This window comes from Nyctibius grandis, chromosome 5, assembly GCF_013368605.1.
Source record: "Nyctibius grandis isolate bNycGra1 chromosome 5, bNycGra1.pri, whole genome shotgun sequence".
Lineage (NCBI taxonomy): Eukaryota > Metazoa > Chordata > Aves > Nyctibiiformes > Nyctibiidae > Nyctibius > Nyctibius grandis.
In genome coordinates, this window is record NC_090662.1 from 6,919,640 (window position 1) to 6,935,793 (window position 16,154).

The window sequence follows — 16,154 nt, forward strand, 5'->3', positions numbered from 1 at the left end:
AGACATAGCCAGAAGTCTACGAAAGTTTGAATTCAAGTTGTGAGGTCCAGATCTATTTCTAGCTCAGTGTATTTGATTCCTACTGGGCTTTTTTACTAGTTGTCAATTTTGGACGATTTGTATTTATTGACTTTTGCGTGTTCTTATGTTAACAGGACCTCAGAGGAAATGACAATCAGTTTTAAGATGCATTTTACTGCCACAGTGGTGCAGAGAAGCCTTTGACTGAAAAAAGCATCACAGTCTTCTTGACTTTTTCAATCTACTAAATAAGCACCTAGTCAAGTATCTGATGTAGATTTAAAAAAAAATCTAAAAAAACCCAACCATCCTCCTGCCTCAAAAGTAGCTGCATGGTTTAAAGATTTATCCAGCAGAAGTTGAAACCAAGATGTGAAAATAAATCTGTCTGACTACCTTGGCAATTGGGAAGACCACAACCTGTTTGTACAAATTACATGGCGGATCTCCCAAGCAGGGCCAAAGAGGCTGTTTCCCTGAAAGCAGTGTCACACTGTAGTTCCTTTCATGCATAGGAAGTGAGGAAATCATTGAATAATGCAACACCCTTTCCCATCTGTGAGAACTCTGCCAAATCCAAGCGTAAAGGTCCTGGTTAAAGCAAACTCAGTTACTTGGTAACTGAGTTGTATTTTGGAGGGGTTAAAATTAGAGGGAATTTGGACTTGTGTTTTGGAGGGGTTAAAATTGCCAAGACAAACCTGAAAATTTGACAAAGATCCCCAGGTGCCTGCACTAATACTCCCCAGTCTCTCTAATGTAAGCTGGCAGGTCCCATAAAGCCACTCAGCCTTGAACAGGGAAGGGAAGGAGGGAGAGAGCAAGAGCTCCAGCTGCGACTCCAGAGCCCCAGAAAGAGCCTCTAACCCAATTCCCTCAAAGTGCACAAGCCCTGCGAGCCACGGCATCTGTTTGCCACTGTATTCACCGAGTTCGCAGGGCAAACAAAAGATCCATATCAAGCATGCATCCTTCCAGAGGGGGAAAGCCTTCTATCATTCGCCCATAGATTGCCCCCCTTTTCTTTCAGTTATATATATGTATATATTTTTTTTAAGGCGGGGGGGGTATGCTGCTAATTTTTTTTTGGATGGTAATTAAAAGAGCTAACACCAGCTAGGCTGGAGTGAACGCAAACAAGACCCCTATAGGCAGCACAGTGCATTAATGTAAAATATGCCCAGACAACATAACTTGTCAGAGAGGATTATTTCTGCTTAGTGAATCTGCAGGGGCCCCTTTGCTCCACCACTCAGCGTCTGACTAGAGAGAGAAAGAGAGAAAGAGTAGCCATTAGTGAGTAGCTACTGTGGCATTGATGTTTGAGCGCACTTCTGAACTGGCTTTTGTTGAGAATATCGGTGCAGAAAGCATGCGCTGTCCCAAATCCGCTGTTACTATGAGAAATGAGGAGCTGCTTTTAAGGTATGTTGTCTCCTTTGTTTTAACGCGTGCTTTCGAGTTGCCTGGGCCCACTGCAACTATAACCGTGCTGTGTATTAAGTAGTTTCCCTATTTAAAGGAAAAGACAGGCATTGCTGTGTGCAAGTAGCATTTTCCACTAGTTAGAATTGCACATTTCATGTATGACGACAAATGTATGGAGAGGGTGAGGAGGAAAAAAAATAATTTTTTAAATTCCCCCCCACCCCCCCTCTAAATGAGAGCTGGTATTTCTTTTATCACCTTCTTTGCAATATTTCTGCCTGCTTCATTATTATGCACTGGGCATGGAATAAGCATGGAAAAAGCTCAGGGAGACTCCATATTAGAGCTGGTGCCCTAAATACCACTTTAATTTTCACTTAGCCTATGTAAATAGTTACTAATGCTCTACCTAGGCTTTACCACTTGAAGATGTTTTAAAAATATCTAAATACTCCCGTATGTGGGATTACACATATATTCTTAATGTTCTAAGGTTTAGCGGGGGGCCAGCATCCACTACTCTTTTCAGAGACACACACACACACACGCAGACACACACGCACACACGCACATACACACAGAATTATGCTAGAATTGGCACCCCGCTTTGAAAAATGTAGGCTTTTGTTTATTTGCTAGCAGACATTGTAGCATTGAATACATCTTTTGGTCTGACAATGGGACAGCTGAACAATGGTGCTGTCAAACTAGCTTAATGTATGTCTGGCAATGGGGTGGTTTGGTTTGGTTTTTTTTCTTTCCTTTTCTCAGCCCCTTTTTCATTTCCCTTCATCTTTTTGTACATAACGTAGAATGTGAAGTGTATTGCCTATTTTGTGACGGTTGTTTCATTTGATATCTGCTGCTAATAGTGCAGGGAGGGGGAGGTTTGCATCTTACCGTTATGCCTATTGCGTTAAGTTGGAGATTTATTACTACCCTCTCCTTTAACTGTGGCGAGAAAACTTATTGATTCTGAAAGCTTACAATACTGCTGTCAATCTGGCAAATAGATAGTTGCCAAATGTGCCCTTGCCTGATTTTATGCCTGATCGTATCAACTTTAACTGCTGTTTTGAAGATACAGTTTCTAATTTTGTTTAGGTAATGAAAATGCAATAAAAATGATAAATCAGATCTCAAAGTGGGAGCCCATGCTACTTTCCATTTTTACACTCCAGCCATTAGCATATGTTAGAATTTTTAAGGTCAGGCAGAATAATTTACCTGGATGATTCCTATCTCAAAATCTAACAAATTATTCATATGACATTTCATGAATTATCTTTCTGTTTAGACAGCCATAGTTTGGCATTAGAACAGTTAACAATTTTGGGTTTGAATTTGGCAAAATGCTCGTGTACCTTATGCATTATGAAAAGAAACTGTTATAAAGCTTTTGAAAAATTTTGAGTTGCCACTTGGACAGCAGCTTGTGGCTTAAATAAAATGAATTGTCATCAGTCTGTGGAGTTTCTGAAACTGTTTAAAGTCTTTAAATACTTTACATGTTAAGTAAATATATTACTTCTAGTAATAATTGTAATAATTTTCTGAGAGAAAAGAGATATTTATCAGTGTTTTCTGTTTTTTGCTTAGATCAATTACTTGTAGGGGTTTCGTGCTTTTTTTTAAACTGGATTCTAGTGCATGATTTATATGGGTTGAGGGGTCTCTTGGACCCCTTAATTAAAAAAAAAAGACATTAAAGATTTATTGGTAGGAGTCAGAGTTCTCTAAAGCATGTATTTTCAACAAAAAATGTTTTATGGGGAGACTCTGAGTACTTGCTATGCTTTTTTGCATTTTTTTAATTGTTGTTGCATCTCCTTCCCTTGTGTGTTGAGATGGTATAAATCAGTAGGAAGGGTTTATGTGAAGAAAAAGGCAATATCGCATAAAATACGCCAGAAGCCTAGAGGTTATGGATTATCAGGTAGTACTTGCATGCTGTGTGTTGTGCATAAAGAAAGCAAGGATGGTGTTTAATATAATGGCACTATGCTGTAATTCACTTTATTGGAAGAACTTCTTTCGAGACAAACATTAACTCATTCACAACTGCTCTGCTCTGCCAGAACTGGAGGGGGGGGATTTTTTTTACCAAGTTCTCCTCCTTCAGCCTGGGCTTTCTAGCAGCTGCTGCCCTTTGTGAGTGGCAATAAAGAGAATCCCTCGCTGTCGGTTACATGGAAATGCCCCTTTAGTGATTGCCCAGAGTAGGGTGAATGCCACTTTTGTAGCAGACACCACCAGACACCTGGGCAGCAAACCCAACGGCCACTTTTAAGGACTATTCAATACTAAAACTGTTTCCTAAGCGCTCTTCTCACAGGTGAGTTCATACTAAACTTACAGTAGTTCCTATGTTTTCAGATAAAATGTTGCATAAAATACATATACTACAGATTTTTGTCTTGGATTGCCAATTACTTTGTTCTTTTGCAAGGGCATTTTCTAACATTGCATTCACATCAAAGACTAATTTTTGAATTATTCTGTGTGAACCCTGCTCCAAAAAAAAATCTTTTTATGCATATTTACTGAAATATTGCTTTTTGAGCCATAACAATTGTTGTTAACATCAAAGAAGGTGAAGCAAATCTGTAACACAAGGCATTTCTCAGCATGTTCTAACAAAAGTGTTGACTTTTGAGAGACTATATAGGTTTAGAGATCTTATGCACGAGCATCGCAGGTGTCCTTAGCGTTACCTGTTTTGAATCTCACCCATTCACAAAGCAATGTGGTGCCTTGCAGTTGTCAAACTTGGCAACATCTGTTTCCACAACAGCGCTAAGAGAGCTAATTCAGACTCTGCATGAGTTGTTACTTGTTCTTGCAATGACCAGGTGTAATGCCAAAAAGGAAGACTGTCCTCGGTCCTACCTGTCAGAGCAAGAGCAGGATAGGACTTAACCTGGGAACTGGCTTTCCATGCTGCCATAGGAAATGGAAGTGAATTATATTTATTTATTAGCCTGGAGTCTTTGTCTATATATATTTTCAGATTCAGAAATCACAATCTCTAACATCAACAACACGTTAATATTCTCTTTGTTAAATGAGAATGAAACTGAAGTGTTTCTGTTATCACATTTAAGTATATAAGATTGCAAACTATACCTTTGGGGCTAAAAAACAAAGGAGAGCATTCAATTAATATTCGTATGTAGAAGTTTTTACTGCAAGTGTAGATTGTGCTTGAATACTTAAGAAGTCATTCAGGAGTGAATCAATACTAATTATTGTAATCAGGAGGGTTAATTAGCTGAAGATGTTGCTGATGGAAAGTTCACTGCTTACAGCCCTGAAAACACCTAAGTTGATGAAATCTGAAAGCAAGATGTCTGAGAGGACTTTGGATGGAGAGAAAAGCTTGCCTTTCCTTTGGCATTTCGAGAGCCAGTTGTTCCAAGGGGAAGCATAGCTTGTACTTTGTGTTTTGCATGTTATTAATTCAGGGGGTATTAGAAGATGCAACTAAATCTGTCTTGAAGATATTTTGTGGTAGTTTCTCATTAAATGCAAGTACCATTTTGGATAACCTGTACTGTCTCTGCAGCATTCATTTGTAGATTACCATAAATTAATATGGATAATCTTATGCATTTGAAATCTTGTTCCAGCACTGTTATTTGGAACACTTTTTTTTTTTTTTTTTTTTTACCATTTGTATGCAGGCATGGGATCTTTACATGATATATGTACATAAATTACACTTGCTCTGTATCTAATATACAGGTATACATCTGTGTGCGTATGTACACACATACACATGTGCACATAAATTTAAACATTTTTTTCATTGAGGGTTTTTATTTCTATAGTCTTGTACCCTCAAATGTCTCACTCAGTTTCCATCTGCAAAAAAGTATTCAACTATGTATAATTCAGAGGACAGTTATTGAACAAGTAGTTCATGAAATTTAAGTTAGATGATAAGGAATAAAGACTGAAAAGAAACGACTGAAGAAAATCCTTTTCCCTTAATTAGAGCAGTTGTGTTTCTTAAAGTGAGCATTACTGAATTAAAGCAAAATCTCGCTGTACAAAATCTTTCTCACACGTGAATTGCGAGATTTTTTTCTCTAATGCTGGATGTTTTGGGTTTTTTTTTTTTCCCCTTTTCCCCTAGTTATATCTATTAAGGTTATAACCAAGATGAATGTCTAGATGTTTATTCGAGGAAAAAAAAAAACACACAAAAAAACCCCTCTCAGTCACACACGCACACACTCACATAACCCCCCCCCCGAAGTCAAGTGATGCTTTCAGAAGAAAGAAATTCTGTTTCGAAACACATCCTTCTTTCCTCTCTAATGATATTAGAGATTATCACGCGCAGGTGCTATTTATCTTTGCAACTGCTTCCCTATGACTGTTTTACTGCTTCCAACACATTTACTTGTATGTCAGCCATAGAAAAGGTAACTGAAAATGGCAGCTGTTGAGAAAGCATGTCGCCATGCCTGGAATGACATGCATTATCGGGGCAGCAGGAGTTGCTGGCTCTACAGCCCATTTCGACTTGACCTGCCGAATGATTGGCTGCCTGGGATGGTGATGAATCACTGGAGTTTATGAAACAGGACTGCTGGCATCCTCACAGAGGAAATAAAAATGGGATTTTTTTTTTTTCTCCTCTAACACTCTTGCTGTGGCAAAAAGCTTTTTTGTTTTGTTGTGTTTTGCTTTTGTGTTATTTCACCCTGCAGCGGAAGCAAATGTGTCGATTAAAGTTGCTTTAATACTGTTCTTGGCAAGTTAATGATGCACTGAAGGTTAACTGTCTTTATTGGATGGAAGGGGGCAGGCATTTTCCCAAATTTGGGGTAAAGCTTGATCTGGACCCTAATTTTCTCATCTCTCACCCTGGTCTTGAGACTGAGATAGCATAACTAGTAATCAGCTCGAGCAGGGTGTAAAAACGATTTTAGCTGTTCTCACACACAACTTTATTTTCTCTGGTAGTCTAAGGATCAGTGACTATTTCACGGGCTAATATCAGACAGATCCATCTTCAGGGTTTCTGATCTAATGGCTAAATTGACATTTCTGGAAAGCATCGACTCCCAAATTTGCACTCAGTTTCTAGGTGGTTCGTGAAATTATATTATGCATTAAGACCACGTTACCAGATTAGGCTCTTATGAGTCGATGCTTGTAGGAAAGTACCGTAGGTCTGTAAACCTGCCAGTGCGCCAACAAGGCTGACACAGTGTGGATCACAAGCTGCCCTGCAAAATGCAGCCAAGTAAAAAATGATCCTTCTATTTCAATTAAAACACCCAAAATGGTGTTAGGGGGTGGGGAAGGCAGAGAGTTACTTGCTTGTCTCTCCATGTAGCATACTCAGTGGTTGATGTGTTAGCCTGTGTCCCTTATTCAAGTAGAATAACCTAATTTTAAGTTAACTCTCTCTGATTCAAAGGAATAGGGTTACCAATAAAATTGCTTAGGAAGTTTTAAATATGGCATTTATATGAAGATAATGCTCTCTGCCATTACATTAGAGAGGGTTTTTCTCGAGTCTTAACGCTTTGCTGCCTAAGCTTTTTCTCCACAAGTTTTGAAAAGCAATTTGCATGCTCACATATGCTATTAGACTTTTTCACCTTCCTCCAAATAATTCAGCAATGACTGCTGCTGGACACTGGAGAGGCTGCAGCACTCTTACTATTTAAGGCACAGCCTTCCAATGTCCCTCACAAGGCTTCTGAAATAGAGGAGGGCAAAGTTTTACTGTCGAGAAGAGTGGCATCGGGAACTGTTGCTTGTGCCCTTCGGTGGGCGAGGAGTAAATGCTATCCTCGCTCTGGAGTTCCCATGGCAGCAAATCAGCAGGTCATCTTCAAGAGCAGCTTTTGAGGATGCCAGACAACAATCTGTCACTGGGAGGAAGATAGAGCAGAGGACTGGAGGGGGAAAAAAACTGATAGAAAATCAGAGAGAGGATACGGGAATTTACTGTCCCTTTTAGACAAATAGAAGACTGAAGAGAAAAGCAAGGGCACCTGAACGTAGATCATCTGGAAATTGAACCTTGCAAGTGTAGATAGCTGTGGATGGTACGATAGCTGTGCTACAGAGTGAATTTAAGATTCAAATCCTGCACCTGCTCTCCCTGGAAGCTGCAGGTCAGCATCTGAAGAATTGAGGCCCTCTGGAAAGGAAACGGTGAATTATCAGAAAACTTAAATTCTTAGAGACTCGATTTTCAACTGCAACAACCTCTCGGTTTCATTTTCCTTCTCTTGTGCCTAAAAATGATCTATTTTCAGCTAAACTGCAAGGAAGAAGCTCACTCTAAAGCTTGAGAATTTGCCTGCATCATTTCAGCCCACATTTAATTTTAATGAGAGAGTTATATAACCCCCTTTAAAAATAACAAAACACTAACAGAACTGCATCAGCAACATCAGGTGTTCTGCAGTGCTGCTCCAATGAATCAGATGGAGATTTGTCTGTGCACGACTGATGAACATACATTTAACTCAGTTAACCCCCACCCCCGAATATAGCAAACCAAAGTGACCAAAATTTTTCCTAAAGAGCCTTTCTCACAGAAGGATGCCAAACTAGATGCGTGTCCCAGGAACCTCAGGGTTTCACCATTTTTCCTGTACAAAATTGTGTTATCAGTGGGTTGGGTTTTTTGAAAAGTTGCAGATGAATTATTGTGACTCTACTGAAGTAAAACATTTTATGTTAAACACTAAGTTAGGTTTCAAGTTTTGCTTCAGAAAAGAAAATGTTCCTGTTTGTTGTACTGAGCCCCAAATCTCTGAAATTGTTAAGAACGGCCCGTTTAACAGGCAGCTCTGGCAGTAATAAACATATGACTTCATCAGTGTTCCTTTCAGAGAGAGAATTTGGGGAAAAATTGAATGAACGATTTTGAGCCTGTTAAACATCTTGGTTCAGATGCAGTCCTTGACTCTGGGAAGTCCCTCAGCCACTGGTTGCTGGAAGGTGGGAAGGATCACAGTCCACTTGCCTTACTCATATTCTTTCTCTTTGCATCCATTACAAGCCATTATCAGAGGCAGGGTCATGGACTAGGTGGACCTTTTGATCTGACCTATGTGTCATTTCTTACACTGTTCATTTAGGGGGAAAAAAACAACAACAACAACAAAAAACAAACAAACAAACAAACCCCACAAAAAACAAAACAAAACAAAACAAAACACAAACAAAAAAAACCCAAAACCAGGCACAGTGCAGTTTTCTGTACGTCTGAATGCCTTACAGTTACTGCAGGAGCCTTTTCTTCCTGTCCTTCATGTCTGAGGTTTAATGGATTCTGTCTGCGGGAAATAATGATGTCAAACAAAGATAGTTACTCTACATATTATCAGGGTGATTGTTTGTTATTTTTGAGGACTGAGATGTATGCTAGGTGCTTCACAAACAAATGAAAAAAAGAACTGTGAAATTTCCTACCTTAAAGATGTTACAATTTGAGCATAAGGTGAGATCCAATTGTTTGCAGTGAAAAAGAAAGAAAAACTGTGGTAGAAGTGAATGAGAAGGGAAGATGGAGGTTAACCTTACATAGATCCTGCTGTTAGAAGTGGAGTGCAGTAGGTTAATTCATATATTGTAATAAACCCTTCAGATTTACTTACTTTTTTTTTTTAAAATAAGTCTACTTTTGGCTTCCTGTCTCTTTTGATGTCCCTTACCCACCTTCTTGCCTTGCTGATGCCATGTTAGAACTTCACACTTGCCTTTGCCCATTGCTTTTGGAGTTGGAGCTGCCCTCCACCATTGCCTCCTGATCCAGTCTTTTGCTGTGTTCAGCCCATCCTCACCATCCGCCTCCCAGATCCTGCATCTCTTCCAATAACCAGCCTCCCTAACTGGGCAAATGTCTTCGGAAATCACAAATTTATATAGAATGAGGGAGGTCTTTGTGTCTCCTAGTAGTCATTCCTGTGGGTTTGGGTGGGGGGGAGGAGGTTTTTTTGGTTACAGTGGGCTTTTTCCCCTGCCATGTGATGGCGTAAGCAGGGCTCTTGCACATCATGAGGATGGAACAACACAGACAAGAGCACCAGATGTGTGATTCCTCCTATCCTAAGTGACACCAGATTATACATTTTCATGTGAAGATTAATATAATAGCCAAATCCAACAATATTAAGTTCCCTTGTCCAGGGTTGTTTGGAAAGGCGCCTTTTTTAACCATAAATAACGTGCTTGCTGTCTAGTAGGAAATCAGGTCTGCCCAGTGCATGCAGGGCCCCAGTTTCTCTCCTGGTTGAGTAGTGGTTGCTGATGGAATCAGTCAGTGGGTGAGAAGATAAGGTAGTTCATAAAAAAAGGGGGGGAAAAAAAAAAGAAAAAAAAAGAGGAAAAAACAGTCAATGCCTGTTGTCAAGTTGAGATACGACTGGGTTGACAAAACCCTTCGTCTTGTGTCTATATGCACAAGGCACTACACAAAGGCAACACCTACAGATCAATAGTGATGCTCTTCAACAGGGCTGTAAATAAAGAACAGGACGGTAAGACTTGGTCTTGCAAATATTTACTTGTTACTCCTTTACTTTAGTACTTGCTAAATACAGTGCTGAGCGCTGTGGATAGCCCAGCTGGAGCAAATGGTACTGGCCAGGTTCTGCCCAGCATGAGCACTATGCAGGATTGGACCTGAGGGTCATGATTGACTACCCCAAGTATTTGTATGCTATTAACAAAGTAAGGTGTTCCTCCAAATTAAAGGCCTTTCCTAAAAGCCTTCCATCACATGTAGCATCTGCCTTGTGCCATAAAATCTTGCCTAATTGTTTTCGGAAAGATTGAGTTACTATCTGCAAAATGGAACAAAGGCCTTATACCCACAGTGGGATGAAATCACCTCTTCAGTGGTATAAAATAGGAAGAAAAAAAAAAAATGAGTGGGAAGTTTTACTATAGCAACCAAGTTTACATAATATGAATGTGCTTCAAATGAAAGCTCTAGAAATGCTTAATTTGAGGTACCTTTTCACAGGGCTAATTTTAAATGACATTTATTTCTGAAAATTACTGATTAGCTACAATAGCCTACAGAAGTGGCGGGGGGAGCCTCACAAGTGGCTAAGATCTGAATAATTAAAATTCATTGATCAGCTTTAACCAATAATTTAATTTTCTTTTTATAAGGGTTTTGGTTATATGGAAATTGTTTTATTTCTCGAAATATGATGAAGGGACGACTGTTGTGTGTTTGCTTTTGTAAATAAAAAAGTCCTTACTGAAAGGTTAAATCTTCGTAATGCATAACTTTATTCCAATGTTAGATTTAACTGGCAAAGATGGATTTGTTACAAATAATCAAAATCTTCACAAACAGTAAAACAATGCAGAATTGGGTCCGTTACTTTTGCCACTCAAAGAAATGCACTACTTTTTGCTTTAATTGTTTACGGCACTTACACCATTCTTTAGATCTGCCCAAATGCTTTGTGTAACTTGTGCTTGTGCGCTTTGCTTTTCTTTTTTCTTTTCCCCACCCCCCTTTCTTGTTCCTTCAGAAGTCTGCTACTAAAAGTTAAGCTGATGGGCTTCCTCGCTCCCTTACAGGCACGTAGGCTCATGTCCCACCGCACAAACCAAAATGCTGTATTTTCTGCTATTAGCCATGCTACAACTTTCAGGCTCATGGTTTGCCTGGAAGGTTATTTCTTTGTGAATGGCAGTGAACACCTCATTTGCATTCACTAACGGTATCTGGACCAGATTTCTTTTCCCCCTCGCATTAGTGGAAGATCCTGAGTGATTACACTGAAGTCATTTGAGCCCGCTCCAAATTTACACCACCGTCGCTGAGCCCTGCTTGTGCCGCCTCTGTTAGAAACTTGCTTTGATGCCGGAGATAAGCTGAATCCCGAGCATGTTCATTGGCTTAGGGGGGAATAAAGCAGAGGATTTGAACTCCCTTCATACTGCCTTGCAGGCTTGGGAGAGAGTGAAGTCATTCGGAAACTTTCCCTTGAAGTGCTTCCAAGAGCAGCATTTCCTTGGCCCAATACTGGGGGGCAAGTTGCTTAAAAGAATGGCAATTAAGGAAAGGGTGAGGAGGGGGTCTGAAGAGGGGACATGATGTGAGCTCCATGCTGGATTTTGCTGTGGGATCTGGAAGGGAAGGGGGTGTCTGCTCTCTTTGTCACTCACGGAATGAAAGCCACGGGCAGTGATGTCAGAGTGAGCTCATACGCTTGACAGCAATCCACCGCTCAACCCCTCTCTTTCTCCAGCTGAATTTTTTGCGTGTTTTGTTTTGTTTTGTTTTCTCTGAAGAGGTGTTTGGTTTTCAAAGGTTGAGTTGTTTGGAGAAATTACATATAGCTCTGTGTTTGAAAAGCTGCTTGAACAGTGACCAATCTGGAAAAGTGAGGTGGAATTGCTTCATCTGCCCCCGCTTAGACGTATGGAGAAACCGAGGCACAAAGAGTAAATGATGAGACTGTGGGGGACAAGTGGGGTCTGGGCCTCTGAAGCGAGGGGAGGATGGATAGGAGGCAACATTTCTAGCTGGTATAGGATTAAAGCCCGAGAACTGCTGATTCCAAGTTCCAGGTTCCTTCCTCAAAACTGCCATATGCTCCACCGGCTGAAAAAGCTTAGTATCGGCGGGCAGCGATAGCGCAGCAATAATGCAGCTCCTCTAAGCCAGTGTTTACATCTATTGTCTGATTTATGCTGTGAAAATTAATGCAGCTTCATTTACCATTCCCATTCCCTGTTTCCCTCTGTACTATACTAACGGACTAAAGCTTCCATTTTTTCCTTCATTTTTAATAAAAGTTGCTATTTTGAGCACAGGTGCTGGTCAAGAAACTGGTATTAACGTTACAGATAACAGAGCTGAGCCTGTAACAGTGTGAAACATTCAGGGTTGGTTTTTTTTTTGGTTTTGTTTTTCACCACTTACCCTCTGCATTCGAGAGTTAATTCATACACAGACACTACATAATTTATGTTTGAGAACCAAATTATTCGAATGCAGTTCCTCCCTATAAGCTCTCCTTGAGTCATATCTCGGTATCTTTTATAGAGAGGGTTTCTTTTTGCATTTGACCCTGTTCCTGCCTCTAACTTTTAAATGGCAACAGCAAATGTGCTTTGAAAAGTGTGTTACACTGTAGTTGTTAAATAAAGCAATAACCTATGCACTTGTAATGCTTTCTCTATGACCTACTTACATACTACTTCACCCTCCTTATAGTATGATTAAAAGCTGCTTTGAATCCACTATTCCCTCAAGGGATTTGAGGCTAGAATTTAACAAACTGCTGAGAAGGCTTAAGTCAGTAAGAGGGCTTCCCTACAGCTTCTTCCAGCTAATTCACATGTAATTAAAAGGAAAATAAATATTTCAAAAGAACATATGTTTTAATGAAGCATTTTTAAGCACTTACACCTTGTGAAATGGGGCAGATTTATAAAGATCTCACTCTTCCATACGCAGATTTGAAGTAAAATTATTTGTGATTCTCTCCTCCTCCCCCCTTTGCATCCTGTGCAGAGTGTGGCTTTACTTTTCAGTCAGCAGCAGTGGGACTGTGGTCCTTAAAAGCGACAGGCTGGTGAGAGTGAAGTCCCTTAGATTTAGCATGTACCAAAAAAAAGCCATGATGAAGAGGTACCGATCCAGCTGCACAGGGTGAAGTGGGGGTGGAGACTTCTTACTCAAAAGAATATCTTCATCCTCACTGAGCTGCCTATATTTCTTCTGAGCTAAAACCTGCCCCTTCTGCAGTGGCAAGATTTTGAAATTGAAAGTTAATCCAACTCTGCTCTGGGCTGGATTAACCACCATGGAGGCCTCAGATCAAAACCCAGGTGGCTGCATCCAGCTGGAGAAATTTGTGCTGGTTTCTCCTTTTATTTCAACTTTGCACTTATTTTTTGATCCACTGTGTAGTCTTACGCCGCGTAGAGAAATTGCCGCTAATTTATTAATGAGGAGACATGTCTTTGCTTTGTGCATTTCTACATAGGTGTTTAGGTGCCATGGTGATGAGGACAGTATGCGAACATATAGAAGAGAGCAGATTAATAACACTATAGATATTTGTTCAGGATTGCAGCTGTCCTACAGGGATTATGCTGAGGGCCAAGTGAACCTTTTCTTTCTTTACACTTGCAAAGTAGGCAAAAATTTTAGCAGCCTCAGGGGTTTTTCTTCCTTTTAACTGTATGAAATGGAAAAGTCTCTTAGTGCAATAAACCAGACTCTGAAAATTTGCCTGGTCTGTATTTTTATTATCAAACCAACATTGGTCACAATTTAAATAAAACTTGGCCGGACTGATAGTGTATTTATGTATTGGTCGACTTAATGTTATTTTAGAATATTCTTTGAAAAAGTTTAAGTGTAGTAGTTTTTAATATGTGTTTGTTACGTTTTTCAAGCATTGATTATCCAGAATAAATGAAATTATAAAACCTGGAGAGAGATTCAGAAGGAGAAGCACGCACAATGCAGAGAAACATTTTGTCTGTCTAGACTGCTCAGATCATCCAGTAATCTTCGCAAATATGTTAATATTCTTTCGCCTGGAGCTGCTTTGTGTTGAATCAAGTATGTTTTGGAGATGCAAAGGAAAAATTTATACAGATTTTCAGGGGGTGGCAGCGTGGGGTGGGGGTGGAATTTTGTGTGTCTTGGTGGTGTCGCTTCTGGGTGCTGGCTGTGGCCAGCTCCGAGCACAGCGGGGCTTTTGGCAGGTTACAGATATGAGGAAGCATTTACTGTCGTTACTTATTTAAATCCCTATTTTTGATCAGTGAGGACAGAGTTACTCCTACTCTCTCGCGAGCCAGTAACATCGCTTGGAGCGTTTAAAGGGTGCCAAGGTCTGAACGGCAGGAATTTGAGTAGAGAGAGCCTGTACTGAGCAACCTGCCTAAACGTTCCCAGTGCTCCCAGTTTGGCAGTGCCGACTGCGCCTTCCCACCGTATTGGGAAGAACTGTGCAAACCACTTCGCGTGTCCTCGTAGAAAATTTAAGCAGTGGGGTTTTTTTCCGCCGGTGCCCGGCTGCTCCCTCCGCGGGGGGAAGGCTCCCCCCCTTCATAAGGCGGTGGGTGCCCACCCGGAACGTGAGCGTGGGGCAGGGCGGGGCGCGGGGGCTCGGCTGGCTCCTCACCTCCGTCCTGCACCGCCGCCTTCAAAGTTCAGCCTGGCGCTGGCCCCGGGCGAGGCGGCACCCCGATCCCCCCCTGCCCCGCCTGCCGTGTCCCCCAGCCCCGGTGGCCGCGGTAGGCCTCTCCCCGGGGCGGCGGGCCCCGCCGGGGGCGCAGGGGTTAACGGGGAGCCGCAGCGGGGAAATGGCTCCGCCTCCCCGCTCAGCACCTGGCGCTCCACCGACAGTTGCCTCAGCAGTCGATTTCGGAGGGGATTGGCGGAAAAAAAAAACCGACAGGGGGAGAGAAATGTGACAACTGCCGGGGCTGGCGGCTGCCGCGGGGAGGCCTCCGCACCTGTGCCTGCCTCTCCGCCGCAGTTGTGGGATCCGCCGAGCCCCGCCGCATCCTCCCTCCACACCGCCGCGGCGCCCCCGGAGCCCAGCATGACTTCTTCGTTCAAGCTGGATTTCCTTCCGGAGATGATGGTCGACGGCCGCTTGCTGGTCTCTGACAGAATGTAAGTGGCGGTGGGGCTGTTGCCGGGTACCCCCCGCCCCGATTCCGAGCACCCCCCCGCCGCCGCCGGGCGCGGGGCTTCGGCCGGGTCCCTGCCGCACCGTCCGCCCTTCCGCGGGAGGCGAAGGGAGTGTCGTGCCCCCCCCCGCCTTTTCTTTTCCCACCCCTTTCCCAAGTCACTTGGTGGTCTCCGTGTTGTGCCCCCCCTCCCGAAGGGGCGGCAGCTGGGTGTTCAGCGTGCCGGCAGGTCGGTAAAGGCGGGCGGGGGGCGGCGGGGTGAGTGTGGGGGGGTTTACACGTTGCTGATGCAACGTGGAGAAACGCGCAGCGATCGCGCATAACTGCGTGCGCTCCCCGCCGTGCCCAGCGGGAATTCCTCCACAGGCACTTGTGCCCTGCACCCAGCCCCGACCCACCCGTGCTATTCAAGCCCTTCCCCGGCCGAGTAAAAATCCACTTGCAAAAGCTTCATCAGGTCTCAAATTCAAATGAGCATCCACTGGGAGTCAGACCAGGCAGAAAGCAAGGGGCTTGCTTTTTTTTTTTTTTAATCGTGTCCTCGACAGCTGCCTGGTACGGAGAGTGTTAATTAGGGTGAGGATGGTTCTTTTACATGAAGTTGAACTGGGGATGAAGTTTATCGGAGGGCACTGAATGCTGGAATTTCAGAACGAGAAGTATTCCCCTAGCCCGTCTCTGCTCCATTAACCTCCATCTGAAAGTTTCTATTACCCTCTTGGGCATCGCAATTGACAGGGATTTTCAGGTAACCTAAGCCTTACATGTAAAAATAAAAGCTAGAAATGAGGAAATAGTCGCTTGCTGAAAGATACGAAGGCTGAGGACTGTCTGCGTTTTTACAGTATCCAAAGCATCTTTTATTTTGTCGCTTTTTCTTTCATCAGGATGACAAATGTGGTTTGCGTTACATTAGAAAGAAGCGAGAGGCTTTGGCATTGACTCTGTACTGGAGCTATTCTGGTTGAGGCAGCACTTAAGTTACAAGTGTAAATAAACCCGTATGTGCAGCAGAGACTGTCACCTGCGATTTGCACAAATCA

At 42.3% G+C, this 16,154-nt stretch overlaps 1 protein-coding gene across 7 annotated transcripts in view; it reads left to right on the forward strand.

Moving 5' to 3' along the window:
* Nucleotides 1-16,154, forward strand: part of CELF2 (CUGBP Elav-like family member 2) — a 390,551-nt gene that overhangs the window by 122,903 nt on the left and 251,494 nt on the right. For 3 of the 7 annotated variants that reach the window (XM_068400892.1, XM_068400890.1, XM_068400893.1), the window contains exon 1: nucleotides 14,898-15,094. The exons of the other annotated variants lie outside the window; for them this stretch is intronic. In XM_068400892.1, the coding sequence (XP_068256993.1) occupies nucleotides 15,021-15,094 (74 nt within the window). In that variant the 5' untranslated portion in view covers nucleotides 14,898-15,020. Of the gene's footprint in view, nucleotides 1-14,897; nucleotides 15,095-16,154 lie in introns of those variants that run through there. 7 annotated transcript variants of the gene reach the window in all.